Raw genomic sequence first — 14,162 nt, 5'->3', positions numbered from 1 at the left:
GAACCGTTCACGAACACTTATCGAACGAGATTTTATGTTCGTGTTCGTTTGTTAAGGAAATGAACTTTTTCGTGTTCGTTTGTGTTTGTTTGTTAATTTTAGGTAACGAACATTGACGAACACAAATGAGAACAAACTAATCTTCATGAACACAAATGGAAACAAACAAACACAAACAATCGTTCATGAACAGAATATGTAATACACCGACACTTATTAGATATTTATTAGATATTTATTAGATATTTAATTTGTTGGAATTTTGAAGTATTTAATTAAATATAAAAACTAAAAACACTAGTGAAGTATCGAACACAAACGAACACGTTAACGAACGTTCACGAACATACACAAACGAACACGACCTCTGTTCATGTTTGTTCATTTAACTAAACGAACGAAATTTCTTGTTCGTGTTCGTTTGTTTAGTAAACGAACGAACACAAACGAACTTACCGCCGAACGGTTCACGAACGGTTCGCCGAACGTTTGGTTCGTTTGCAGCCCTAGATGTAAATAATGAGGAAGGAAAGAGGAACGGTACAGAACAGAGTGGGAATGAGGTTTCCTATTTAATTATTAGGGTAATAGATTAAAAAATATGAAATGTTTAGATATGATAAATAAATGTACAAAAATCTTTATGCACAATATAAACAAACGAATATGAACAAATGTTCATGAACACATTATCGAACGTTCACAAACACAATGGGCCTCTGTTCGTGTTCGTTCATTTAACCAATCGAACAAAATTTCTTGTTCATGTTTATTCATTTATTAAACAAACGAACGTAAATGAACTTCCCGCCGAACGGTTCACAAACTGTTCGCTGAACGTTCAGTTCGTTTACAACCCTAAACATCAATAAGCTTATTTAAAACACCTAACATAGTATAATCAAATTACAATATGTTTATGACCTAACTTGCTTAACTTCATTTAATTTGTGAACCGGAAACTAAACCTTGATTAACCCCATCACAATACATTTTTGTTACCACGAGATGTAGTGGTAGCCGTATAATTGTTTGATTTTAATATAATTTGAAATGGGTACACTTGACGATATTAATCATTTGCAAAATAAATGTATTCGTTATATAGCAGATCTTTTACAAGAGCAATCAGGATTTGTCATGACGCTCCGACGATAGTGTTAAAAAAAGATAAAATTTAACGTTTTTTTGATTTTGCTACCTCTATAGATATCTTTTTTGAAACGTTGCCTCTATAATTATTTTCTAGATCCGTTACTGCATGTCAGGTTAAGATTTAAAGCAACACATTTAATGGAAAAGAGTAATATGTGGCTCTAAATCTGATAGCCATCACTTACACTTCTCTAAAGCAGATTCTTCCCACCCATTATTGGGTTGTGGCATCTCATTCTCATTCTTTTTTTTTTCCTATAACCAATCAGACTTAATATTCCACCAAAAATCAACAAACGTCATCATCAATCCATTTACAATCAACTCAAGTTTTAGAAACCCCTAAAAACCAAACTACAAACAAAACAAGAAACCAACTCATGTTGAAGTTTCATTACACCGAAAACAAACATGTCACACGATAGTGCAAGGGCTGATGCTATCAAAATTATCATACTGGTCATATTCTTGCGGTGGGTATGACGGCACATAGGTGGCCCGTGGCGGTGGATATTGGTAGTCACTGGTGGTGGTGTAATAGTTATTGTAAGAAGACGGGTAGTCAATTAGGGGCGGGTCACGTGGCAGGCTATAAGGGTAGTAATTATGACCATTAGTTTCATAATAAGGATAGTTAGCCAGTGACCTATTGCTATAACCGGCATCTCTATAATAAGGCAGATGATAACCGTTTGCGGGACCATATGAACCATAATTGTAGGTTCTTTGTCTTAGTTGTGGGTGCTTCATTTTAACCGTAACAAGCTCAGCATGCTCGCCTGTACTCAATACCGCCTTTAATAGTATGTTTGGATTAACTTCTCCGGATATTTTAAACAAGTTTTTCTCAGCGTCCAATTCGACCGAATAAACTCCTACCATTTGAATCAATTCATTAACCAATAATATATATGTATGTGTATGTATTATCATCAGAGATAAACAAATGCGATATAAAAGAAAAGCTTACCGCAGATCGAACGCAAGATGTCATACGTCTTCATCACACAGCACCCGCAATTGGAGTGGACTCTCAAGGAGCATTCCTTTAAATACAAAATTAAAAGAATTAGACTTCTTCATATGGTGTATAATATATATATATATATACACACACACACAAACATACACAGATAAATCAAAAGGTTTTACCATGTCTGCACAAGGATCCATGGAGAAAAAACTGATGGTCCAGACAGATGAAACAAAGAAAATAAAAGAGAAGCCGCAGGATAAATATGCAGACAATATCTTTTAATTTTGGAAATCTGTTATTGTAGTTTTCTGTTAATATTCGAAAATCTTGATGATCATGTTACTGAAGTAGCAGAAACTGTTCATTTCTTTTTGTTCTTAGGAAAGGATTTAAGTAAATCATTTTCGAAATTAAATAAGATCACATTTTTATAACCAACAAGGAAAGTGTTATCAACTCCCAGAATAGAAACTAAATAATATCATGAAATCCAACTTCAAAATGGAATAATACCGTGCATTTTGTAAAAAAAAAAAAAAAAAAAACTCCTTCTAACTGTGTGTAACAATATTTTTCTAAAAAAATGATGTTTCCAATATTCTAAATTTTATTTGATATATTTAAACAGTTATACTAGTACCTATGGAGTTGTATTTCACCTTGAATCTTAGACGGTAGATATTGTTTCGACAAAAAGTCAAGCGAGTGCACCGACAATGCTTCAGTCTCAAACTTCACTCCACTTTGCAGCAGTAGCTGTAGTTCCAACCTTATCGCAAAAAGATTAAATTTAAAAAGGAAAATTATCAGTAAATAAAGAGTAATAACAAAAATTTAAAACTAAAAAGAGGAGCATTATTAGATATAAACCTCCACTGTGGTACTTCTCTCTGTAAATAGCATCGATTTAAAATCGCCTCCGTTTTGATCTTATCTAATAAAAAACCGATGAAATTAAACAAATAACACAAAAAGAGAGCTCGGTTTATCAATTTAGACGGAAGTTTTTTGGGGATGCGTAATCACACCTTCGGTTGTCATAGGAAGGAGACACTGTTGTGGAACGTTAAATGTTTCAGCATCTGAAGGTAATACACCAAGCCATTTTATCTCCGGAAGCTTCATTATTTTTGCATCATATGCCATTTGCTTTAAAAGAGAAATATTTAATTATATATAATTGTTACCATGCTTGAAACTGCAATTAGCTTAATAACGTGTTAATTTTACGGGCATAACCAAAGAATGAATTACCATTGAGCCGAATCGGTATGTGGTCAAAATGTCAAAGCCATATGGATCACAGTCAACCAAACAGTATGTCGGCAAGTGCAGTCGTTCGATTAGTAACCGTAAGAATCTGTTTAAAAAATTAACAAACGTACACACAACATCAAGATTGAAGTTGCTTAATTTTTTTTTTTTTTTTTTTTTTTGAGTGAAATGCCATTTTTGTCCCTGAGGTTTGGCCAGTTTTGCAACTTTCATCCAAAGGTTTGTTTTTCCGCATTTGGATCCAAAAGGTTTGAAATCTTGCCATTTTCATCCAGCTCGTTAACTCCATCCATTTTTCTCCGTTAAGTCAGGGGTATTTCCGTCTTTTTTGTTAAAGGGCAATTTGGTCTCTTTCAATTTATGTACAAGCATTTAGCATAATGTACAAGTACTCAAGAGAATGAATTGCCCTCTAGGTTAACAAAAAAGACTAAAATACCCCTGACTTAATTTAGAAAAATGGATGGAGTTGACGAGCTGGATGAAAATGGCAAGATTTCAAACCTTTTGGATCCAGATGCGGAAAAACAAATCTTTGGACGAAAGTCGCGAAACTGGCCAAAACTTGAGACGAAAATGGCCTTGTACTCTTTTTAAAAAAGGGAAACTGAATGTTTACCGCCTTGTTGGAATATCTGGATAACCTCTGCCCTGTAATTAGATATAGTTAATAATCGATTTTTGCAAATATTTTTAACTGAATTCACGCTTACTGTGATGACAATGCAACGATTATTCTTGCAATAACAATCATTTGCTAGTCGTTGAAATACTGCATAACATAACAGTTTTATCAGTTACAAATAGCAAGGAAGGCTGGGCCCACAAGTCTTGTTAAAAAAAGGCCTCACCTGATTCCTTCTCCACAACTAGTATGTAGTCTGCAACACTGATAATATCTGTTCACATAATCAATATTATAATCATCTCATAAGAGCATATATCCATGTTGATATATAGAAATATTGTTACGTATATGAGCACCTTTCACTTCTTCTACAAATACTGGAATAGAGTGTGCCTGACAGAAAACCAGATATCAACTGCCGATTTCGGTTAAACTAATAACTCATAAAAGATGACGTTTTCGTTCTTACGGTGTCAGGGTGGTTTATGCAGTTGAATATCGTGTCAGCTTCTGAGAATCTCAACCATCCCATCACTAATCTGAAATAACAATACCAAAAATAATAAACTAAATGATGAATAAGTTAGAGTAAAATGCCATTTTCGTCCCTGAGGTTTGGTCAGTTTTGCGATTTTTCGTCCAAAGGTTTGTTTTTCTGCATCTGGATCCAAAAGGTTTGAAATTTTGCCATTTTCATCCGGCTCGTTAACTCCATCCATTTTTCTTCGTTAAGTCAGGGGTATTTCCGTCTTTTTTGCTAGCTTAAAGGGCAATTCGGTCTTTTTCACTTTATGTAAAAAGACCGAATACCCCTGAAAAAGACTGAATTGCCCTTCAAGTTAACAAAAAAGACGGAAATACCCCTGAAAAATGGATGGAGTTAACGAGCCGGATGAAAATGGCATGATTTCAAACCTTTTGGATCCAGATGTGGAAAAACAAGCCTTTGGACGAAAGTTGCAAGACTGGCCAAACCTCAGGTACAAAAATGGCATTTTACTCAATAAGTTATAATGTAAATTCAACCTACCCTTTTGAGACAGACACCTGCAAAGGACGGAACATATCATGAAATTAGAAGTATGAAGAAATAAAAAAGAAAAACGTCATTGATGGAGACTTTTACATATATATATATATATATATATATATATATATATATATATATATATATATATACTGTACAAGCGATAGAATTACAGAAATAAAAAGATGATGGCATTACATACAACATTTAGGTTGTGACGACTGCACTGAAGAAGTATGCAGATGTCATTGATGGCGCGGTCTACAACCGATTGTTCTGTTATAAGATATAAACAAAAAGAACTAGATTAAGAAATGGATAAATGGTGACATAATGTGAAGTGAAGTAGCTTTGTATTCACCTCGAAACACTGAAGGATGCATGTAATAAATGTCTCTCTTTGACCCGTGCCTATTCTCTTGTAGAAGTTGTTGAACTATAAGTAGTACTCGCAATAATACGTCTGAAAATAAAAAATAAATATTAATGATGTCAACGAACGAGATAAAAATGAAAGCTATTCCATAGGATCAACACTCCATAATCTTCTCTAGCCATTTGACTGCACAATTTGTTCAATTAATGGAGATTTAATGAAAACATACTCACCCAACCTACGCGCATGGCATTCCCGTTGCAGTGTGAGAATCTCCACTCCCTTAACAGAATCACGGCTGCAATAGCTGTTTAACCAACAGCAACGTGAAAATTTAGAAATTAAAGCATGCTGCTATCTTCTGTTATTTCATAAGATCATAACTAACCAGTTTTCAGAAATATCAGTGCAGTAATTGCGGAAACGATTGATGTAAATCACCGGAGCACGACCGTGGGAGAGATCTTCGACAATTGAACGCGTAAAACCTGCAATGCATGTCGGATTACATCTCGATTGTACAGGTTGCAAGAACTGGAATCAAAAGCATCATAAAATTACAAAATGTAAAACGATTGATCAGTTTGGATGTATATTACCTCTTATCTTCTGTAGCAAGTGGCTGGATCGTGAATTTGAATGTTTTCTCTCCATTTTATTCTTGCTGAATATGGTGTAATCGGTATATGTAGCAGCGAAGTCAATCTAAAAACAATCAGAAACAACAATAATAATAATGCAACGGAAGTGAAGAGGAATTTGGCCTCATTGGCATTTCATCGAACAGTTGGTGGACACACATACACGATTACACGATGCTCATTGCAAACAATACTACTTAGAAGAAATTCGAAACAACAATCAAAATCAGGCAACTAATAAGGATTGATAAATGATAAATCATGAGCATAAGAAGACAGGTTTGAAGATAAAATTCTGGTAAATTCCAACAGAGACAGCTATGACAGTAGCAGCAACGACGGTAGCAAAGGAGGGAACCGATTATGGGTGTTCAATACTTACTCTAAAAGTTAGAAAATCGGATAGCATCAAATATAAATTTTTTACAATAATACAATTCATAAAATCATTCTAACCAAATTTTGCACCATCCCTCTTGCATGCAAAGGAGTGGGAATAAAACAAGCTCAGGGAAGGATCTTACCAATCACTTATACTCCTGGCTTATAAACCACTTTTACGTAAATCACCTACTTAGGCCAGGGGTGTGCTTAACGCCACCCCGTCACCTCACCTTTTTTTAGCACCCGGGGCGCCATAGACCATCCCGCAAATTGGGGGGGGGGGGGGCTGTGGCTGTTGTGGACCTTCCACCAGCATGTTAACGAGCGTTAAAGGTGTGTGCATATGGTCATATGGGACCCATCTCTTTTCAACCAATATTTTTTTTTTTAATTTTGTTTAATAGGTGGCTTTAAACCATTGCATGCAAGTTAAAAGGAGGAGCTTTAAAGCCCCCATATGATGTGGCGCCTAGGTTGATCTGATGTGGCGTGATAAAGCCCCTAGGGGCTTTATACCACACTCTCCAGCCTTAGGCTGTGGAGGTTGGTATTTTGGTATTCTAAACGGGTAAATCGTCGTCACTCCCTCGGGTAGCCTAGGCGGTAGAGGTGCACAAAATAACCGGTTAGTTAACTGTAACAGGTTATTAACTGAAACTGTAACCGGTTATTAATTGAAACCGTAACCGGTTAATAACCGCCTAAGGAATAACCGGTTAGTGGTTATTTTTAACTGTAGGTTAGTAACTGATTATAAATATTTAATATAGTAACTGGTTATTAACCGTTTTTTAACCGGTAGATCGGTTAACTGGAACAAAAAACCCAAGGAACAAAAAACCCGAAAAATTCAAAAAAAGGGAAAAAACCCGGTTATAAACCAAAAATAACCGGTTAAATTAATTAACTAGACTAGTTAAAAAATAACCGGTTAAAGCATTAATCGATTAAAGTCAAATAGTCAAATTAATCGGTATAACCGGTTAACCGAACCCATTATTGAAATTAACCCGTTTTGTGCACCTCTACTAGGCGGGCTATGTTTGAGGGTTGAGGAAGTCGTGTGGTTTGAACCTTTTTTGACCGCTTAGCGGTCATTAGACTAATACATTTAAATAATTAAATAATCAACTATAAATACAAATCGTTTTCACACTATAAACCGTTTTTACATTTTACCACACTTTACTTTTACAATCAAATTTCACAAACACTACACAATCTCGTTTCTATGACATGACGGAAAGGACCGAACAAGAGGAAATAATATTGGCGAAGACTTAGTTGAGTCTCACCAATAACAGGACTCGTGACTCATGTGAGATGTGGCTTGAAGTCCTTGGACTATTTCATCAAAATAGGGGTGTCACAAAATGCAAGGTATACAAGATTTATTCGAGGTGGTGGATAGTTCAAAGGCAAGGTATCAACTTTGACCCACTCTTCAACGAGGCGATGAACAAGGAAGTGGTGCAAAACGAGGAGGAAGCGATTAAGTTGACCCTTTGTGAGTACAATACGGGCCCAAAGAATTTGATCACGTTGAGGCTTGAAAAATTATAAAAACCCATCCCTAATGGAAATACTTAGTTTAAGTAAATTTTTTAATTATGAATTTTTTAATTTTAATTTAAGTGTTTTCTAAAAGCTGGGTACTTTTATTTATTTGAATGAAAGTTTAGTTATTTTTAAATGTATTTTTATTATTTTTTAAAATAAAAAAGTTTTAAGGTAGTTAAAAGGAGTGTTGACACTGATTTTTGTGGTGTTAGGGTAGTTTAGAGTAAAAATAATATGACAATGGGGGATCGGAGGGAGCTAGGGTAGATGAAAGGAATGCCTCTTCACCCTCATATAAGAATGATAAATTAACCTAGACCTAAAGACAGTTGGGTATTCGGTTGTGAGACCAGTTGTTAGATTTAAAAAAAATCTATTACCAATATAAAAATTAAAATAGTAAAAAATGTTGCAGAGAAACCTAACGTGTAATCTTTAGGTCTTGCGTAGTGGGGCGCGGCCAAGGGCCATAGCGCCGCTATGGCGCCGCCCACACCGCCCCCCCCCCCCCCCCGGCGCTATGAACAAAAAAAAAGAAAAGGCGTTAAGTATTTCGCGGCGCCATGAATGAAGAAGGGAAGGGGGGGATGTGTGTGTACGCCCGGAGAAGAAAGAGGAGAAAGGGGGTGCGGGTGCTTGTCGGAGAGAAAGGTGGTGGCAGCCAGCCGGTCGGAGTTCCGATCTCCGTCACCGGACTTGAATCAGAGAAGAGAACGAGGGAGGCAAGGGGGTGTCTGGCTCTGTGTGTGTGTGTTGTAGGGTTTTCTTTTTGGAGTGCCTTTTTATGTTGGTAAATGATCAAAAAGGGTTTGGGGTTTGGTCGTGAGCTCAACAGAGGGGAGGATTTGTTTTTATTTAATGATCAAAAAGGGTTTGGGATTTGTTTTTTATTTAAAAAATTGAAAATTAAATTAATTGAGTAATGATTACACAGTGGCTTTATGACTACGGCCTCAAATTGCATAAAGCCCCATAAAGCCCCTTGCTGACGTGACATGCCACATGGCGCATAACGCCCCTTTGAGGGCTTTATGACTACACATGCCCTTAACAAAATAAAAGGTATACATGTTATTTGACAGAGAATGAGTAATCGGTATCTGACAAGTAATAAGTAATTGAATAGTAGGACTTGTATGAAGCATAATTCTATAATCGCGTATGAGATTGACATTATCAATATATTTGCTTATTATTCATTCCAAATATTTTGAGTTTCTGTTCATGTTTTTTTTGTCATCAATTGATGTATCTACTATCCACAATGTAGCTAAGATAAATTATAGATTAATAATTAGTGTGCTTGAAATGATATTTGAAAGTAGTAATATATTATATAATCATAAACAAAATATAGTGCACAGTATTTTAAAATTACTAGAAATCAAATCTATAAAAAATATCGAATTATTAGAAGTTTAGTCAAACATTTGACTTTTCAAGTTGGTTTTTAAGAAGAATTTAAGACGAGAATTAGGATAATAGAAATTACAATAGGTAATTTTTAAGTACATAAGTTCATAACTGGTACTCTTGATATCTAGGGCTGTAAATAAACCGAACGAACACGAACAAGGCTATGTTCGTGTTCGTTCGTTAAGGAAATTTGGATGTTCGTGAACTGTTCGCGAACACATGACGAACAGAAGTTTGTGTTCGTGTTCGTTCGTTAAAGAATTTTGGTTGTTCGCGAACAGTTCGTGAACACTAACCACGAACGCAAACGAACACAAATGAACTTTAATTTTGAAAATTAAAAAAGGCACCATTAATCTTAAACATCGTACACAACGAAAGTAGTTAAATATAATCATTTAAAGATTGAAAGGATGGATAATATTGGGTTCGATCGATTAGAGATAAGCTGAATGAAGCGTGATATCAAAAAAGGGAGAGGGCCAGAGAGAGAGAGAGAAATAATACATATGGGGAAAGTAAAAAATTAATAAAACATTAAAAAGTTTTAGAAAAATAAACATAAAAAACCGAACACGAACGGACATAAACGAACGAACACAAACGAACATAAACGAACATATTACCGAACGTTCACGAACGCAGTCGAACGAGAGACCTTTGTTCGTGTTCGTTCGTTAAGCTTATCGAACAAAATTTTTTGTTCGTGTTCGTTCGTTAAGCTTATCGAACGAACATAAACGAACTTCCCGCCGAACGGTTCACGAACTGTTCGATGAACGTTCGGTTCGTTTACAACCCTATTGATACCCTTGAGAAAGCTTGTTAACACGACAGGTAACAAGTAAGAGATATCCTATAGGTATATACGAGACATGATTTTGCAAACGTGCATGAAACTGTGATTACTAAACACGACCCATGGTCATTCGTAACATCTTAACTCTCTTTGAAGCTCTCAAAAAGCGAAACTCTCTTTGAAGCTCTCAAAAAGTGAAATGCAATCCTAATTTGTAAATTTTGAATCCTATATATAGAATTTTTATTTTATTTGAGATTTTTTTTAATCTAATTAATCTTTCCAATCATCAGGGCAAATTACATAAGGATAGCAGGTAGACGAGCAACAAACTGCGCCGCCATCCCTTTCTGAATAGAAAACCCTAATCTACTAAAAACAAAGCCTCACCCCTGAGAGGTCGAAAAGTTGTTGTGGACCACACGCTGAACTCTGGACAAGAAACGAACTGCCTCTGGCGCCAAAGAGCCAAAGGTGTCAAACGCTAGGGGGACAAAGGCATGCTGATTATCCTCACAAGCTTTCGCGTGCTTTTCCACCTTCTTTGACTCTGCTTTCAGTACCGCTTGCCCCGCCACAAACCCATTTTCCCGGAAACCGGCTAAGGGGGATACACCTGTGAGATCGAAACAAGCATGTTTCCCGCCCTCCCAACCAAAAACTAGCACGTCAGCCGGGCGTAGGGTGGATCTCCCCTCCGACGGGTCTGTAAAAAAATTAACCGGTGCCTCTTTCTTTGCCGAGATCCCTGCTCGTCTGTGAATATCCATTAACGCGTCTCGAACAAAGTCATGGCGATACTTAAACCCCGGCAACTCTCTACAGTGTAACGCATGCTCCCCGTATTTATCCAGGCATGCTTTACGGCAGACTGGGCAAGTTTCATCATTCGGGAACATGGGGATCATCAAACGGTACTTAAGGATTGACCGGTACTCCACCGTTGACATATATAGAATTAATTATTGGATTTTAAATTTTGCAAAAGATTTTTTTACAACAAAGCAACTTTGCCTGTGAATCAAACCATTCGAATTGTAATAATAGTTGAAAAAAAACATAAGAATCCAGATGGGTTGTATAAACCAATAGAGTATGTATAAAAAGGTAAAACTATTCATTAATTATATTAACTTTTAGGGTTACGATGTGTTAATATATGTTTGTGACCTTTATATATGTTATCAACTTTTATACAAGACCATGGGCATGAGTAACTTGCTTTGACATGAGCTTTCTATGGTCTTATCAAGTGGACGAAGAGCTTACACAAAGGGCGTTCAAAAGGGCATTGAGTGCATTTGTTACTTCATTTGACCATGAACTTTAGCTTAGGAGATCTTGTTGGGCCAACGGCATGAATAAGCGACGTACCAAGGCTATAACGGGTACTTGTTCAAGTTGAGGAAGACTCGTGCTAGTTGAAGAATGACCACAAATATGGGGCGAAGAGAATGTCACAGGTTTAGGTGAGGGATAATGTAATGTCTTGTCCAAAAAATGATCTTGTCCAGGGGCGGATATAGAGTCTAACAAGGGGTAATCCTCGTTGCCCCTTGACGCTCCGGCAGTAGTGTAAATTTTGGGGAAAAAAAATGACCTTTTTTCGATTTCGTTACCCCTTAAAACATTTTAAAATGTTGCCCCTATAAAGATTTTCTAGATCCGCCACTAAATGGTAAAGAATTCTCCTTGTAGTCGTAGATTCTAGAAACTATCTAGATAATCGATCTACACCGTCGATGCATATACAAAAATAATATATATGTTATTAAATGTTACGTTTGATTGTTCTTCTAAACATAACTTGTAACATATAAAAATACAAAAAGAAAAAAAAACATATATGTCGTCATCTTTTTGATGAATCATCCCTTTTTATATTAGATAATGTATAATGTTAGATTATAAAATCATAATATGAAGTTGAACACCGTATACCTCCTATATAAAATCACAAATTTGCTGCAGGCCTGCTACATTTTTGGTTGGAGCTCCGACCTGTATCCAGATTCGACAGGCGAAAATCATACCCGAAGAATCCTCCGATCAGCTCTTTGTTTAATCGAATAATCCACATCCGTTTAAAAGGTCAGTAACAGTTTTTAATTAATGTTACAGATTTTCAGTCCCATAGTTCGCATCTGAGATAAGGTTACAAACATAAAGTTGTGACTGGTTACAAACATAAAGTTGTGAATCACAATGTTACGAAAGAAAGGTCAATACCCTTCGGTACGGGTAGTGAAATATCTAAAAATATCGAGGACCTAATCATATCGAAACCAAAAGCATGAAAATGAATACCGGTACCGATAACCGTTTTTTAAGGCATTGGTTTGGTTCAGGTTGATAAAAAAACATGTGTTACAAAACATAAAAATATATTTACAGTGGTTAGTCTCATGTAACCCAAAAAGATAGCGGTACATCCAAAACAATAAAATTTTAGATAATTTGTATTTAATAAACTATTTCTCTTAAACTAAATAATTATAAAACTTGATTATTATTTTATCAGCTAAAATTTTAGATAATTTGTATTTAATAAACTATTTCTCATTTGTTGAAGCTTTGCAATGGCTTATAATGGTGGAAAGGAACCTTTGCTATCAGAACAACATGATATTCAGGAAGCCAAGCCTCAGAATGACCATATGGTTTCAACCAAACGCAGAAAACTAAGACGAAGCAAAAGCGCGCCAATGGTGGAATCTGTTCTTCATGAATCCAACTTCAACCGATTTCTCGAAGGTCCAAAACCAATCGTTGATCAACTCAATCCTCATTACAAAAGGGTAGCCGCCTACTTGTTCATTTACCTTGGCATAAGTACAGTCTTGTTTTTCCTAGTTGGAAACCGGATTTCAGGAGTGAAAACATATGGCATTCTTGATTCGATCTATTTTTGTATTGTAACCATGACAATGGTTGGGTATGGAGATCTTTTACCAAATAGCATTGCAACAAAACTACTCGCTTGCGCTTTCATGTTCTTTGGTATGGCCCTTGTTGGACTTTGTCTAAGTCGTGTTGTAGACGCTTTGGTGGTAAATCAGGAAATATTACTTATCAAAGCGATCCATTTGCGTCGAGAGGCTAATTCAATGGAGACGCTTACAGAAATGGAAACTAACCGAGTGAAATACAAGTGTATTAGATTTTCCATCTTGATGGTGATTCTCATGGCTTTCGGGACTATATTTTTAACCACGGTTGAGAAGATGGAGATTGTCGACGCCTTTTATTGTGTTTGTTCGACAATCACAACGCTAGGTTATGGAGACAAGAGCTTCTCTACTCCGGTTGGGCGTGTATTCGCCATATTTTGGATATTAATGAGCATTGTATGTTTAGCCCAGTTGTTGTTTGCTTTTGCTGAGCTATATATCGATAGCAGGCAAAGATCACTGGTTAAATGCGTACTTACGGACCTAGAAGCGGCCGATCTTGACTACCACTACCGAGAACGATGCGGATTGATATAAAACACGTTTAAATATCACATTTGACATATTCTCGCGTTTATCATTTGGCTACACGGACCTCTTGTTGTAAATACATCTTTATATTTTGTAGAGTAAAGATCCCGTCCAAACATCAATCGTATAAAATGTATGAAAGACATAGAAAAGTAAAAGCGCAGTAGTATTTTTGTAATTATTTTACTTGTAATTACCCTACAAATATCATAACTACCCTGCAACATTATTTGTAAAATAATTATGATACTTTACAAAATTACCCTACAAAATCAAAATTACCATACAAGAACAAAATTACCTTACAAGATCAAAATTACCCTACAAGATCGTTTGTAGAGTAATTATGATTCTCTAAAAAATTACCCTACAAGATCATTCTACAAAATTACCGTAGATCATTTGTAGAGTAATTTTGATTAGAGTAAATTACGATTTTAGTC

The 14,162-nt window shown here is 35.9% G+C and overlaps 3 protein-coding genes across 5 annotated transcripts; 1 reads left to right on the top strand and 2 right to left on the bottom strand.

Moving 5' to 3' along the window:
- Window positions 1-1,444: 1,444 nt before the first annotated feature.
- On the bottom strand, window positions 1,445-6,739 carry LOC110942276 (meiotic recombination protein SPO11-1). Of its 3 annotated transcripts, none has more exons than XR_002594714.2 (18): window positions 6,535-6,611; window positions 6,037-6,142; window positions 5,826-5,925; window positions 5,671-5,744; window positions 5,423-5,524; window positions 5,264-5,337; window positions 5,065-5,081; window positions 4,504-4,573; window positions 4,391-4,427; window positions 4,258-4,305; window positions 4,120-4,178; window positions 4,026-4,057; window positions 3,386-3,491; window positions 3,160-3,280; window positions 3,002-3,065; window positions 2,772-2,900; window positions 2,126-2,201; window positions 1,445-2,030 (listed from the first exon to the last, which is right to left on the bottom strand). XR_002594714.2 is itself a non-coding variant. In XM_022184014.2 (18 exons), the coding sequence occupies exons 2-17, from the start codon at window positions 6,089-6,091 to the stop codon at window positions 2,146-2,148; spliced, it is 1,125 nt and encodes a 374-aa protein (XP_022039706.1). In that variant the 5' UTR covers window positions 6,092-6,142; window positions 6,603-6,739; the 3' UTR covers window positions 1,445-2,030; window positions 2,126-2,145. The 3 variants fall into 3 exon arrangements, 2 of the variants coding, with proteins under 2 accessions (XP_022039706.1, XP_022039705.1); XM_022184014.2 differs by having other exon boundaries at window positions 2,791-2,900; window positions 6,603-6,739; XM_022184013.2 differs by having other exon boundaries at window positions 2,791-2,900.
- Window positions 1,570-2,037, bottom strand: LOC110944161. The gene has a single exon (XM_022185875.1). It carries the CDS (start codon window positions 2,035-2,037, stop codon window positions 1,570-1,572), a length of 468 nt encoding a protein of 155 aa, XP_022041567.1.
- A 6,077-nt stretch (window positions 6,740-12,816) lies between the features above and the next one.
- Window positions 12,817-13,846, top strand: LOC110939486 (two-pore potassium channel 1). The gene has a single exon (XM_022181068.2). It carries the CDS (start codon window positions 12,817-12,819, stop codon window positions 13,723-13,725), a length of 909 nt encoding a protein of 302 aa, XP_022036760.1. The 3' UTR covers window positions 13,726-13,846.
- The last annotated feature ends 316 nt before the right edge of the window (window positions 13,847-14,162 follow it).

Source organism: Helianthus annuus, chromosome 11, assembly GCF_002127325.2.
Source record: "Helianthus annuus cultivar XRQ/B chromosome 11, HanXRQr2.0-SUNRISE, whole genome shotgun sequence".
Lineage (NCBI taxonomy): Eukaryota > Viridiplantae > Streptophyta > Magnoliopsida > Asterales > Asteraceae > Helianthus > Helianthus annuus.
This window is presented reverse-complemented; position numbering and strand designations above follow the sequence as displayed.